This window comes from Cydia pomonella, chromosome 9 (genome assembly GCF_033807575.1).
Source record: "Cydia pomonella isolate Wapato2018A chromosome 9, ilCydPomo1, whole genome shotgun sequence".
Classification (NCBI taxonomy): Eukaryota; Metazoa; Arthropoda; class Insecta; order Lepidoptera; family Tortricidae; genus Cydia; species Cydia pomonella.
Genome location: NC_084711.1, coordinates 20,787,260 through 20,803,003, shown reverse-complemented (window position 1 = coordinate 20,803,003; position 15,744 = coordinate 20,787,260). Strand labels below are relative to the sequence as shown.

Here is a 15,744-nt window from a genome sequence, read left to right as displayed (position 1 = left end):
CCTTGAGCCTGATTGGCAGCCTTTTGCCTGAACACGAAAATTATTTTAAAATGAAACATTAATTATTTGTGTATTCCAATTCTACAAAAAAAATCTGACTTCATTTAGAAGAGAAGCGAATAAATAAAATATTTATTTTAATCAAACATATTGTGTTTTCGAAAGCCTTACAAAAAAATCTCAGTATTTATTACAAGTAATAACATTTATTTGATAAATCAAACTAATATGTGGAATTTCAATAATTTCTTTAAAATTAATCAAATAATTTATATACAGGTATAAAAGCAATAATTAAATAATACCTCAATTTACATATTAATAAAAACAAATTAGAAATAAAACGTTTATTTTTCCCGCAGCATGTAGTATAAAGAAATTGGTAGAGCTGATAAAAGTTTAAATTACTCTCTGAAACTGAATATTATAGAGACAAATGGCAATAAAATACCGATTTGTTTCAGTTCATTTCCGAATAATTAAACTAAATCGAGTGGTTAACGCAAAGTTTCGGGAAAAGAGACACATATCTCCTTAGAAGTAAAAAAAAGCACGAAAAAGCATTAAATTGACATGATCTATCACTCTATGGAATTAATTTCGTCAAAAAGTAATCAAAAATACCTCAAAATCTTGTTTTTTACATAAACCACGCCTATACTATTAATATACATAGATGTTAAAAATGATTTCGACAATACCTAGTTATATGAATATCACGTATATACAGTAGCGGCAAATAATCTATCATATTTTTTCAGATACATTTGCGTATTTTTTTGGTAATTTCTCAAAAACGGCTTTAGCGATTTCGATGAAATTTATAATATAGGGACGTATGAAAACGACAATTCGATCAATCTGGGGTAGTTTTCGGGGTAGCCCTGTGGGTATTAAATCATAATAAAATAATAATTTAGCCTACATACGTCCCACTGCTGGGCACAGGCCTCCTCTCATGCGCGAGAGGGCTCGAGATATAGTGTCCACGCTAGCCCAATGCGGATTGGGAACTTCACATACACCTTTGAATTGAACTTCTTCGCAGATGTATGCAGGTTTCCTCACGATGTTTTCCTTCACCGAAAAGCTAGTGGTAAATATCAGGTGATATTTCGTACATAAGTTCCGAAAAACTCATTGGTACGAGCCAGGATTTGAACCCACGACCTCCGGATTGAAAGTCGGACGTCATATCCACTCGGCCACCACCGCTTTTTATATTAAATTGTAAAGTAATAATTCGATTTCATTTTCAAACCAGAGGCTAACGAGGGCGAAACATCGATCAATCTAGGTTTTATTGTTGGTAAGATTCCCTTTTGAGTGTTTTCAAATAAGAAATTCAATATTTATAACACACATAAATTGGTGTGTGCGAAGTCGCCAATCCGCATTCTGCTAACGTGTCTGCTAAGTATATACATATATATATATATATATATATATATATATATATATATATATACACGGTGTTTCACGAGGAACCCGAAATATTTTAATAGCGTATTCCTGATCTTATTAAAATACTAAAATGTCCTATAAACTTTTCTCGATTTCGCCTAGTTTCAGAGGCAATCGAAAAAAAAACATATTTCTATTGTTTGTGCTAAACGCCTTTTTGATGGCAATGTTGCTACTATGGGACGTAGTCTAAATATCCATATTGATAGATCTAAAAAAGTGACAAATAACACTTTGCAAAAACTATGTTTTATGAAAAAAAAAGTAAAAATTCATTATAAGTGACAGGTTTACCAATAACATTTGTTTTTTATGTAGGTACAAAAGAAAGATGTAGAAAGATAGATATGTAGGTGTAGGGTTCATTTAAAAATTGAAAAAAAAACGTACAACATTTTTTTTTGCCGAAATCGACCTAAACTTATATAACATTTTTTACTTCTTCCAGCCTCAAAAATGCATGGTTAAATCTTTCGGGTTTCTCGTGATACATCCTATGATACAATCGTTGTTTATATGATATAAAGTCTAATTTCACGAATTTTCGAGAGATGCCTGCATAAAAATAGCAATGTGATAGTTTTTTCCCCGCTTCTGCATAATGTAACCCTTATTAAATTATAACTAGTTTATATTTGGTCTTCCATAATTAAATATGATCTAAAGTCGAGCATTTAAAAACTTTGCCATTTTATAGATTAAGGAACATTATAAGATTTTAATGAGATATCGTGGTTTCGTCCCAAAAAAAAAGTTCCAAAATGATTAACGACTTTTAAGACCAATGGTAAAAGAGCTGTACAACCCTTCGAGCAAGACCGGCTTCCGACACGTCGGGAGGAACCCAAGCGATATCTTACCGTACAAATCGTTCCGCCATTTTTTGCGGGAAACGTGCACACAGTCGCACTTCTCACTAGTATTGGTAGGAACTCGAGTCTATTGAGTCTGAATTTGAGGAACTCGACTCGTTTTTTCGAGACTCGACGCTTAAAAAACTTCTGAGTCTTTTAAGTCCCGAGGCGACTCCTTTATTGAGTATTTTTTAAGAGCAACTCAAAAGGACTTGAGCCTCCGAATAAAGACGCCGTCAACAATTTTATAGGTTTCACCTAAATAACAGTAAATAAATTATGTGTTATTGTATGATTTGTGAATCTAATCCACGAATATTACTTTAAAACAATGCATTTCGAAATTTTGCAATGAAAAATATTTAGAGTTCCCTGAAAAGGACACAAGTCTCTAGAAAAGAGTCGGGTCTCTAGCAAGTTGAAAAGAAATCGAATTTAAGCTTAATTACGTGAGTCTGAAAAACTGAGTCGAGTACTCAAAAGACTCGAGTCTTAACCAAGACTACTTCTCTCTCCACATACAAAATGTGATCTGCAGTGGCAGCATGGTTCCAATTTTATCGCTTGTCACTATACCCGTCACGTTCGCACTTACATAGTTGTTAGAACGTGACAGGCATGGTGACAAATGATAAATATATATTATTTATATGTACTTTTGGTTAATAAATTTAGTTTGTAGGCTTAGAATAATAAAAAAAAGAAACAAAATACTTAAATAATAATAAAAATGTCGGACTATCCGAGATTTTTAATAGATGGTGTTACACGTTGTATAAATGTAACTTTCGCAGTATCTCTACCAGTTCTGATACAGTAAAAACACCCTAAATGTATACGAGTTACGTAAAATAATTGCTTAAAACGAAACATCGATATACAACCTTCCGAAAATTAAGTGGTAACTAGCGCCTACACTAGCCTGGACTATGCTTAAGCTATGATTCAAAAGTGAGTCTTATGCAGTCTGCTTACGGTTCGTTTTAAAATAAGTGCTTGCGCTAGGATTTGGAGAACTTGAATACGCCTGGAGTGCTCTTCTTTTGAGGTTTGTTCTCCGCTACCTAGAAACGTATGGAGTTTTATTATTAAATTAAAAATAAATAGGGAATAGAACTAAAATTTTATATCACCTAATGACCTTATCGTTTAATCAGTCAACTTCTACAATGAAAATATTGGAAACCAAATTATCTTGAATAGTATGATCCAATATAGGTCACACTGAGCAACTTTTACTATAAAAAAAAATGTTTGTACTCGTCCATAGAAAATGTCAAGGTCAGACAGCCAAAATGTATGAAACAGTAAAATTTTTTGCGATTTCGGGGTTAGTCCCATAGTAAAATTTGCTCAGTATGACCTATACATACACCCCGTAAATCATTGCAGGTTACTAAATAAACAACCTGTATAACATCTATTTCAGTTCATAAGGTTCAGTTTTTGCAAGTAAGTTTTGGTTGTGATCTGAAGATGTGGAGGTGAAGGTGGTAAGGTACTCACGGTTCTTTCTCCAAGAAGCAGCCTGGCTTTGTCTTCCTCGTGCGGCTCGGGCGCGGCGGCGGAGCGGCGGTGCAGTTGCAGCTTCTGCCGGATCGCCTGCGACACTATCACCCTGCCAAAACACGCTTTTGTACCCATGATCATAAAACAAGGCAACCTATGTTATTTTCTCTTTCTAACAGAAATGACAAATGACGGATTGGGTAAAATTATTATTAACAGTTTTTTTAGATTGACAAACGTTTATGAATAATTCCATTAGTGTGACGACCGGTGGTACCCACCTAGTGGGTAGTGACCCTGCCTACGAAGCTGATGGTCCCGGGTTCAAATCCTGGTAAGGGCATTTATTCGTGTGATGAGCATGGATATTTGTTCCTGAGTCATGGGTGTTTTCTATATATTTAAGTATTTATAAATATTTATATATTATATATATCGTTGTCTAAGTACCCTCAACACAAGCCTTATTGAGCTTACTGTGGGACTTAGTCAATTTGTGTAATAATGTCCTATAATATTTATTTATTAGTGTGCAAACTGAGTATAGAAGCAATGGTGCATAGCGGTAAGAGCGTGCGACTTGCAATCCGGAGGTCGCGAGTTCCAAGCCCTGGCTCGTACCAATGAGTTTTTCGGAACTTATGTACGATATATCATTTGATATTTACCAGTCGCTTTTCGGTAAAAGAAAAACATCGCGAGGAAACCGGACTAATCCCAATAAGGCCTAGTTACGCTCTGAGTTGGAAGGTCAGATGGCGGTCGCTTTCAAATCGCTGACAACATGTGACACCTTGTGCGCCTCAACAATAAAATATATCTGAAAACGGATGCTATCGGCTTCAATGCACACTTTCCAGGTCTTTGCCGCCTGACGGAATTCTTCTGAAGACCTGGATGCTAGACAATATTACAGAGACTCGCCATAAATCCTCCTACACTTACACCTACAATTGTCCCAGTGGAGGCAACGCTCCTCAGGCCTCAAAGTACTAAGGGAGCAGACTTCTGAAAGGTCTGTTCGAAGAGTCCGCAAAAAAATCTGCCTAGCTGTATAGAAGGGTAGTTAGCACTTACCTTCTAGTATCACTCTTGGTTGCCTGCACCAAGTCCAGCCACGTCCACGTCACGTTGTGGTACTCCAAGGTAGGTAGAACCAGCGGAAGGTCTCGGACATCCTCTAGATTCTTCTCTTTACTGCCCTTATAAGACACGCGTACGGGAACTTCTGGGATCTTGATGTAGATGAATAATTTGTTCTTTTCTGCGCGCTCCTAAATATGAGACAGGAAATTCAATGATCAGGTTCAAATACATTATTTCATCCAAAGTAAACATCTAAAGATACCACTAGTTTTTCTAGTAGTTTTGGACACAATTAATTTTTAAGATAATAAACATAATAACAAATATTTGCTTATATCTGCTGCTCATTGATAGCCATACCATATTTTGGTTTGTTTAATAGAATGAGTAAGCAGTAATAGTATTTTTCACAACTACATACTAAAACATCTCTGTTTCTAATTTCAAAATTCAAATTGAATTGACAGAGGGATGGCTAGAGAGTACCTATATTTAAAACGGGGGTCATCCCTCATCTCTCCACATCAAACAGTAATAATGCTAAAAGTAATAACTGAACTGCTAAGGTCGCCATGTAAGGCTTAAACAGCCACAATGTATGCAGTGTATATTCTTCATATAAAAAATAGACAATGGCAGGTTTACCTTAATTTTCTCGATATCATCTTTATTGGAGTTGAAGAAATTCTTCGTAAGACCTGGGTTGACGTAGATAATTCAAAGAGACTGTCAGACTTACCTTCATTTTCTCGACATCATCGTTGTCCTTTTCATCACTCTTCCCATAGAAGTTCGAATTACAATCCTTCCCCTTCTTCTTAGCTTTCTTCGATCCCGTGGAAACCAACCTTGCCGTAGAGGAACCGGCTCAGAGCGTGCCCTCGTCTTCCTCTCCTCAGGTTCGCGCTCGGGGAAGCATAAATTTAGCATGGTGTTGAAAAGCTTCTTCGTAAGACCTGGGTTGATGTGGATAATACAAAGAGACTGTCAGACTTACCTTCATTTTTTCAACATCATCTTTATCCTGCTTGACATAGAAGTTGGAGTTAGAATCCTTCCACTTCTTCTCAGCCTTTTTCGAGCCTGTGGAAACCAAGCATGCCGTAGAGGAACCGGCTCGGAGCGTACCCTGTTCTTCCACTCCTCAGGGTCGCTCTCGGGGAAGAACTTTAACATGGTGTTGAAGAACTTCTTCGTAAGACCTGGGTTGACGTAGATAAATCAAAGAGACTGTCAGACTTACCTTCATTTTCTCGACATCATCTTTATCCTTCTTATCCCTCTTCACATAGAAGTTGGAGTTAGAATCCTTCCCCTTCTTCTTAGCTTTCTTCGACCCCGTGGAAACCAAGCTGGCGGTAGAGGAACCAGCTCGGAGCGTGCCATCGTCTTCCTCGCCGTCTTCGATGGAGTCAGGGTCGCGCTCGGGGAAGCAGAACTTTAGCATGGTGTTGAAGAATTTCTTCGTAAGACCTGGTTTTGTTATTTGGGATTAGAAGAATCATAGGATTATTCAGTCTTCCGTGAAAAAGTGTATAGACAAAAAGATCACATTTTGGATTTTTGTCACACACAGCGGAAAGTACGTAGATTTTTTTGGTACAAAAAGAAATCGAAGAATATTTTTTTTTGCATTTTGGTAAGTTTTTTCTTTTTAAGGATGCTCTTTATATCTCACAATGTGTTAAAATATTCTTATTCGTAACTAGACGAACTGCAGACTATATAATCATAGTTGGTATAGAATGAATGAATTGTAATGAAATGAATGATTTTGGTGACATCCAGTCAAACTAAAAGGTCGAGTTAATTTTTTAACAAGCGGAGACGCCTGCGAATGATGCTGTCAAGTTTAGAATAAGCTTCTGGATTGATACTCCAGCGCTCTGCCAACTGAGCAACCAAGGCCACATCCATAGTCAGCAAATTTTCCCACCATATGGGTCTGGGGGACCCTAGCGTTTAAGAAGTGTAACGTTCTTAAGGTAGATGTCGCTAGGGTCCCCTAGACCCTGGACCTTCATCCATAGCCAAAATTTGCTGGCTATGGATGAGGTCTTCGTGGCTCAGTTGGCAGAGCGCTGGAGTATCGATCCAGAAAACCGTGAGTTCAAGCCTCAACCAAGTCAGTAATTTTTCCACTTTTCAATTTATTCTAAGCTTAAAAGGCTGAAGCCACCGATAGGTGATCAATCTCTGCAGAATACACGTAAAGTCACACTATACACTAGTGGCTCATCCTGAAGGGAATCTAATGAAACTACAATTTCTGCAATAGCACTTACCTATTCTGATAGGTACGATGTTGACCTCGAAATGTTCCTTAACACTAATGCCGCCAACCGGCGGTCTATCTCTGCAGAATACACGCAACGTCGCTCGTCGCGCTAGAGGCGCGCGTCCTGAGGGCGCTTGGGGCACCAACACCTAAAGAAATACCTCCTTTTCTAATTTATCATTTAAGTGTGTCTAAAAAATAACTAACTACAGTTAGTAACAGATGTCTTGATCATGGTCATTGGTCAGTCCTAAAGTGTTGAAGTAGAAAATATGAGATTAGAAGGACTGTTGGTTGAGCAAAAAAAGTTATACACAGAAGGGAATGGTGAAGGAAACTCGAATATTGTGTTCAATATCGAGTTACAGGAGAGACATTTCTATAGTTCGTTTCTTTAGCATTAGAAAAACAGAAAACAATGTTGACATATCTTTTTATTAAAAAACTCTTTTTTAAAATCAGTACCTTTTATTTATCAAAGCAAAATAATGTAAATGTATATGATTTATAATTGTTACATATTTGCTTATTATTTTTTCAAAAGTGTATAGTCTATGCAAAAAAACGGACTATAACAGGGGAGGACAATAGCAACAATGATACCTATTATAACTCGAAAGAAAATTACTAGCTAAATTAATATTTAAACAGATGATTTGACATATTTTACGACCGGTTTGGCCTAGTGGGTAGTGACCCTGCCTACGAAGCTGATGGTCCCGGGTTCAAATCCCGGTAAGGGCATTTATTCGTGTGATGAGCATGGATATTTGTTCCTGAGTCATGGGTGTTTTCTATGTATTTAAGTATTTATAAATATTTATATATTATATATATCGTTGTATTCGTTGTCTAAGTACCCTCAACACAAGCCTTATTGAGCTTACTGTGGGACTTAGTCAATTTGTGTAATAATGTCCTATAATATTTATTTATTTAGAATGATGAAACAATTTGAAATTTACAACATGATCTGGTTTAAAAGATATAAAATGAGAAATTTTAATGATGAAAAGAAAACCATTAATCATCACTTGTCATCTAACCTATTACTTGGTATAATTTACCTCTGGGAATGGTTCATTCGGCAGTAGATTGGTGACGCGGACGTATCCCACTTCAAGCTGATGCTCAACAGAGTCATCCGACCGGGAAGTTTTCGTGTACCTAGGAAAAGTAAAATTGTAAAAGTAAACAGTTTTAGAGTAGTAAGAGTTACATAAGTATTCAATGTCATGTAAGTCTAAAAACATGAGCACTATTTTGTCGGTAAAGTTGTGATACGTTATACAACAAGTAAGATAAACTTAGTGTACAATGGCGCATCAACGGGGTCGACTGCCGGGGCTGAAGGACTTGTAATATGAGAGGATAGCTTACAGCTACAGGTAATTTAAGAAACTTACAGGAAATTAGTCAACAGCAAATCAGCGATGCCCAACTGTCCGTCTGCATCTGTCAATCTCCAGCGAGCGCTCTTGAAGCAGATCTCGTTGTATCTATGAGGAGGGGCTGACGGGCTTCGTACTGCGGGGGCGGCCCCACGACGCGTGTCACGCCATGCGCGAACCATGGCATCTAGCTCCTCGCCGAGGGACCAGACGGTCTCTTTGCAATCGTTGACCTGTGGGAAGAAAAGCATATATTGCCAAACCTGTTCAAACTTAAAAACATTATGGCATTGGTGGACGCTATAAGCAGCTTACAGAAATGTTGCTGCATTTTGAAATGTGACTTTATACGCAGCGTAAGTCGTGAACCCAAGAACAAAGATAGTACAAATTGTAAACATTTGCAAAGACAATTGAACTGTAATGACGATAAGGGATTGCAAGAGAAATTTAGAAAGAATATCACAGGAATAAGTGTCTTAATAGTGATTGTTGTTAATTATATTTCAGCGGAATTTTAAAAACTCGAGAGAATCTAGCTTATACTACTTACTACAAGAAAATGTTATTTTTAGGTTAAGTAATTGGCTAATATCTATTCTAGTTTCGAATTACAACACATAGCGGGTGTAATTTTTAGTTAGTTAATACAAACATTATAGATAGTAATTAGTGTTTTTAACAACTCCATTCAGTGTATCAATTGTATCAAGCTTAATGTCACAATTTCGCATATTGTGTTTGTCTGTAATTGGTTGTGCATTTAGCTTAAGTCTTTAGATAAATCTTCTACTCCGAATGTCATGATGTAACAACTGTTGGCAAACCTAATAAAAAAAGGTTTTTTTACTTCGAAACCTTAAAAACTTTAAGATTCGATGAAGGAAATCACAGAAGTAGCCGAAAATCCTATACCTACAAAACAAAAATATAAACAGTTATTATATCGCTACGTATTGTATTTTCTTTTTTTAATAACCTATCATGTGTCCCACTGCTGGGCAAAGGTCTCCCCTTTCTTCCGCCGCTCATCACGGTTTGGTGCATGTTCCCGCCAGTCGCTGCAAAAAGCGTCGAGGTCATCCCGCCATCTCTTTTTTGGTCTGCCCTGCCCCTGCTAATCTGCAGTGTCCATTCGGTAGCCAATTTGGCCCACCGGGTGCATACGGCAGACGTGTCCCACCCCATCACACAAATTATATTAGACGTCTCATATTTATAATAAGATATAACTTGATATTCAATTGTCTGTACCGCCGGCACGCGCCCTAAACCGTGTTTATCAACACAATATAATTCACATTTATCAGTCCCTAATCGCATGCCGACATGAGACTATCAAACGGCGTCAGGAGTCATTGGGACGACGTCCGACGGAACAGCGTAGTTTGGCAATTGTTGAGGATGTCAGTAATAGCTGGACTGATGGTCAATATCACAGTCATTTCCTTTTTAGGGTTTCGTAGTCACCTAGAAACCTTTATACAAGTAGTTTCGCCATGTCCGTCCGTCCGCGGCTTTGCTCCGTGATAGTTAGTGCTAGAAAGCTGCAACTTGGCATGGATACATGAATCCTGCATGGCGACAGAACGGTAAAATAAATAGTAGTTTTTTTTTTTTTGTGAAACAAATTTTTGTATGGAAAAGCCATTTTTTGATGAAGTTAATATTTTCTGAAATGATTGCTCCGAAAACGAAAAATGTCCGAACTGTTAACTTCGGAGTATGGCTAAGTACATTTTTAGGAAAATAAATAGCGTAGTTAATTTCCAAAAAAAATGTTGAGTAAAAGTAATTAAAGCTGCATATAGGTTCTAGTAACACGGGCACTATATTTAATTCAACCAAACTATTGAAAACTATGACATATCAACATCATTTTGAACATCAATCGTCCGACATAGTACTTGCGTTTTTAATAGCAAATATTTATATATTTGGAGTTTATACTCATTCTAGCCACTAATCAATATGTAAACAGTTCTCGATGACTGATCATGTTAACTTTCGTTCTGTACAAAAGCGCCCTTGGGGTCTATCAGCTAAATAAAGGGATGTAAAAGCCTAAAAGGAAAGGAAAACCAAGGAAAAGGTGCGTGTACTGTGTGAAAGATATGAAAAAAAGCAGGTAAAAGACGTGACGAACGACAGAGATATGGAGGTAAAATGGTCCTCTACACTCCCCCCCCCCCCTACACGCTGGCCCATCTTCGTAGGCCAGTATAATGGTCCATCGTGTAGAGGAGGGCCAAGTGATGGGAAAATGGCAAGCGAATGAATGGTCAAATGATCCAGGTGTAGCTGTAAGATAAGAAGATTAATCCCTTATAAAGTTATAAAGATAGTTCTAAACTCACCTGATCATCCAAACTCTTCAACTCAGCAACGGCGAGCGGGTCGGGGTCCTCGCTAGAAATGGAGCGGTTCTTCAGGTAGTATTCCTTCTCCAGTCGCCGGAGACGAGCGAGGGACTCTCGAACCTGAATAACAAAACACAAAACTAGACTTTGGCAGACATATTTCTATCATCCTGATGACATATTTATATCATAATGAGCTGGCCTTATAAACATCAGACAAAAAGCTGTAATGGTTTTTTATAACATAGGAGGTAAGAGAGCAGACACGTCGCCGTATATCAATCTCGTCGGCAGGAAATCTCGATTTTTGCAATCTCTGTCTAGATCTCGATTAATAAGATCTCGAGCAAGATTGAAAGATAGAATACGTGTTAATTATTTTGATTCATGTTATTCAGGCAGTCCTTCTGTATGCGACCGGTTTTAACTGAAGAAATGAGCGTTGTGGACGCCGAGCGGGCGTTCTTTGGTGCAAACCTTTTTGCAACACACTTTAGGTGCCGCATGGCCGACCACTTTACACCCTATGTTTTCTTAAATATCATTTTTAACATTAGCACCATTGGTAACAGCAACGCACATGCCTGACCATTTATAGACCTTACATCGTCGCAATAAGGTTCAGGAATAATCAGTTCATTGTGGCAATGGTCAGTGGCGCCCTATATTCACTGAAACGTTTGGTTTATTTTCGCAGCGAAAAACGTGGCCCGAAATATACGGCCTTGCGTCCGTTACAACACTGCTGTTCATTTATTTACATTCGACGAAACCGTTGCTTACAGTTCGACGCATAACAGACAATCGTTCCTTCGGATATTTTCAGGGCAACCGAAAATATAAATATGCAAAATGTATCGAAGTTATTGTGCATAGGCAGATAAACGACGTACCTTCCGCCCACACGTCAAAACTTAACAAGATTAATACAATTTTCATTTGTCATACAAAGGAATGGTATACCTTTTACATTCATATTCATACTCCTTTATTATATGTACAAATAATTTAAACAATGTACCTACCTGGAGTACCTGGTAGGAAAGGAATAAAGGAATATGAACTACCTACACAAACAATGCTTATCTACTGTTTTCTAGAATGAATAATAAACATTATCATTTCTCGAAACAAAATTCACCGCCAATACAAGAATAAAGTACGTCTCATAATCTTGTTATTGTATGCTTTAATCGTGTAGAGTAAACAAATGATATCATTTTTATTTAGGTTAATCATTCGGCTATTATAATGATTGAAGATTTAATGTAGTTAATTAAAGTGGAGTTCAATACAAAGTTCAAATAATGTAAACAACAGATTGACATGACATATTTTATTAGGCTTTTAACAAAAGTTTTATATTTTAATAAAATATTATTATTATTATTATTAACCAACATATATTTAAACTAGTGTTGGTAAGTTTTTGAGTCTGAATTTGAAGAACTCGACTCCTTTTTACGAAACTCGGCGCTTAAAAAACTTCCGAGTCTTTTAAGTCCCGAGGCGAGTCATTTATTGAGTCTTTTTTTAAGAGCGCTCAAAAGGACTCGAGCCCCCGAATAAAGACTCCGTCAACAATTTCATAGGTTTAACCTAAATAAAAGTAAGGAAATTTTGAGTTATTGTATTATTTGCGTGCTATATGCATTTAAAGGTTGTCTGGAAGAGATCGCTTTTTAGCGATAAGACCGCCTGTTGTTACCTGTTTCTATTTTCCTTTAAAATTTATTTGTAATTTTACATGTATGTAAAATGTATAATTGTTGGTGCAATAAAGAATATTTACTTACTTACATTTCGAAATTTTGCAAACAAAAAATTGAGAGTTCTCTGAAAAGGACTGAAGTCCCAATAAAAGACTCGGCCCCCAAGTTGAAAAGAACTCGAGTTGAGACTTAATATGTGAGTCTGAAAAACTGAGTGGAGTCTTAACCAGCACTCATTTAAACTAATAATTGATATAAATAAAATATTTAAGTATGTAAACTGTAGATAAAATAATGGTTGTTCTTAAAAAGTGCGGGATTTCAATCACGAAGTATTGAAGGTTACGAAGAAATTAGTTTGCTATTTCTATTGAACTGGATGATTTTGGGATCGTGATCCCTAATGTCTAAAATGTATTGAGATGGTCATAATACTCATACTGGACTAGGTGTCCCATGATACCGATATGAAAATCGTGGTTTTTTTTACCCCTGGGCTCATTTCGTCTGCGTCGGGCCCTCAAGGTGTCCATTAGATTTTTTTTTCGCGATTTTCTGGCTAGCAAGGCTCGGAAACCGGTTAAATTTCCAAACCGTTATCATTTACTTGGCGCAAAAAATTTCGGTTTCGCTCGAAAAACCGTTATTTTAAAACCGGTTTTTATGAGAACAGTTCTTGTCTAATTAACCGGTTTAACACAATAAAAACCGGTTTTTCCTATGTCGGTGTTTATGTTTACGTGGCACACCACCAGGCCAACCGGCAGTCGCGTCGGTCGTCGAATAAACCGGTTCTTTTAGATTAGAAGTTCGGAGTAAAACCGAAATTAACCGGTAATTACCGGTATTTTAAACCGGAAACATTGTTCAGTATGTCCAGTATGACCATCTCAATACAACTTTGATATTTGGGATCATGACCCCAAAACCACCCAGTATATACCTTAAGCAATTCTGCTGGGCTAAGGTCGGCTTTTTATCATTTGTCACCATGCCTGTCACGTACTAACCAGTATGTAAGTGCGACAATGACGCATGACATGACAGGTGATAAAAATGCGACCATGATACCGCTGCAGTTATGACTATTATACTTTAAACATTGATAATGTATGCTGCTGATAAGAAATGAAAGTAAATACATATGGTCCTTCGAGCAACACAGGGAAGGGAGACGGCATTCATACTATGCCAAATTGCATTCATACATGCCAAATTTCCCCTCTGCCAAAGCAGTGGCACATCTCTGCCTATGGCGGTGCATGTTGTGACTCGTCCATACACAAAAAGAGATCGAGGTGTGCAAGATTTGTCTTTGACGTGTGTCATTTTCTATGTATTTGTGTCGTCATTACAGATTGGATTTTGTATGTAGGGAGTGAGAAGTGCGACTGTGTGCACGTGCCCGCAAAAAATGGCAGAATGATTTGTTCGGTAAGATATCGCTTAGGCTCCCTCCCTTCTGACGTGTCGGAAGCCGGTGTTGCTCGAAGATATGGTCCGATTGTATCCAGCCGATTCGCTTTTAAAAGGCGATAGGTACTATACATGAATTTCGCAATCGTCGTCAAGTCTTCGGTAGTATAGTGGTAAGTATCCCCGCCTGTCACGCGGGAGACCGGGGTTCGATTCCCCGCCGGAGAGATTCTTTTTACTTCATGATTTATACGTTTTACGTTTTTCATATTTTTTCTTTGATTTTTGCTTGTTTGCAAGCATTTCGGTATGCTGTATAGTGCGCAGTGTATTTGCCAAATTTGGACACACCTAACCCGAGGGCCACAAAACTCAACGAACATGCACGCTCAACGCTGAAGCCATATAAATAACAATAGTACAAATGTTTATGGCAATAGGAAGCGTGCATGAACTGTAGGAGGCAGCACAGGAGCCGTCAGATTTTTGGCGCGAGGCGTAAATGTGATGTTTATTGTTCCGATGTAGCCCACAAGATGGCAGAACCTACTATGCACAAGAAAACACGTGACGTGTAAATGTACATGTTTATTGTTCCGATACAGGCCACAAGATGACAGACCCTCCAACGCGCACGTTCCCTATAGTAAGTACGGTTTCCTTGGCAAGCGTCCTACGGGCTTTCAGCATCCAAGAGATTTGATCAGTTTGCACTGAAGTAATTTGCACCCTAACATGATAGCTGATAAAGATCTTCAGGGGTCCGATTCTTCAAATAAAATTACCATCACGGTCCGTTTCTACTTGAGGTCACGTGATCGTCCATAGAAAAAGAGAAAACGTTTTTCCACTTATTATTATTTTCCACTAAATATTTTCCATTCTCTACGATTTTTTAGTATGTTACGAGTATTGACACATTTTAAAAGTAGGTTTATAGCTTTTCCTTTTTTAGGGTTCCGTAGTCAACTAGGAACCCTTATAGTTTCGCCATGTCCGTCTGTCTGTCTGTCTGTCTGTCTGTCCGAGGCTTTGCTCCGTGGTCGTTAGTGCTAGAAAGCTGAAATTTGGCATGGATATATAAATCAATAAAGCCGACAAAGTCGTACAATAAAATATAAAAATTTAATTTTTTTTAGGGTATCTCCCCTACACGTAAAGTGGGAGTGAATTTTTTTTTTTCGCTTCAACCCTAGAATGTGTGGTATCGTTGGAAAAGTCTTTCAAAACTAATAGGGGTTTTCAAGAAACATTTTTTGATAAAGTGAATATATTCGGAGATAATCGCTCCGAAAGAAAAAAAAAAGTGTCCCCCCCCCCCCTCTAACTTTTGAACCATAGGTCCAAAAAATATGAAAAAAATAGTGGAAGTAGAGCTTAAGAAATACATTAAATGAAAACTATAGCGGACATGATCAGTTTAGCTGTTTTTGAGTTATCGCAAAAAGTTTTCCCTTCATAGTAAAAAGACTTACTTTAATTAGGTACTGATTTTGCAAATTTGCCTATTTGTTTAACTCGGGTGAAAGGTACCGTTTCATCCCTTGGTTAACAATTTACTATACTTTAAGCTCCAGTTTAGCTTATTGTGACGGAAGAGTAACTACGGAACCCTACACTGAGCGTGGCCCGACATGCTCTTGGCCGGTTATTATTTAAAATTACAAAACAATT

General features: G+C 37.6%; 1 protein-coding gene and 1 non-coding gene across 2 annotated transcripts in view; one reads left to right on the top strand and one right to left on the bottom strand.

The window, feature by feature from the left end:
* Positions 1-1,903: 1,903 nt before the first annotated feature.
* LOC133520940 (protein hobbit) overlaps positions 1,904-15,744 on the bottom strand; it is a 56,973-nt gene continuing 43,132 nt past the window's right edge. Inside the window, exons 34-41 of the mRNA XM_061855647.1 lie at positions 10,940-11,062; positions 8,598-8,815; positions 8,259-8,358; positions 7,199-7,340; positions 6,157-6,386; positions 4,905-5,101; positions 3,825-3,936; positions 1,904-3,382 (exon numbers count right to left, since the gene is read on the bottom strand). Of these exons, the coding sequence (XP_061711631.1) occupies positions 3,320-3,382; positions 3,825-3,936; positions 4,905-5,101; positions 6,157-6,386; positions 7,199-7,340; positions 8,259-8,358; positions 8,598-8,815; positions 10,940-11,062 (1,185 nt within the window). The 3' untranslated portion in view covers positions 1,904-3,319. The remainder of the gene's footprint in view (positions 3,383-3,824; positions 3,937-4,904; positions 5,102-6,156; positions 6,387-7,198; positions 7,341-8,258; positions 8,359-8,597; positions 8,816-10,939; positions 11,063-15,744) is intronic.
* On the top strand, positions 14,227-14,298 carry Trnad-guc (transfer RNA aspartic acid (anticodon GUC)). Its single transcript has one exon. It is a non-coding gene; the product is annotated as a tRNA-Asp (tRNA).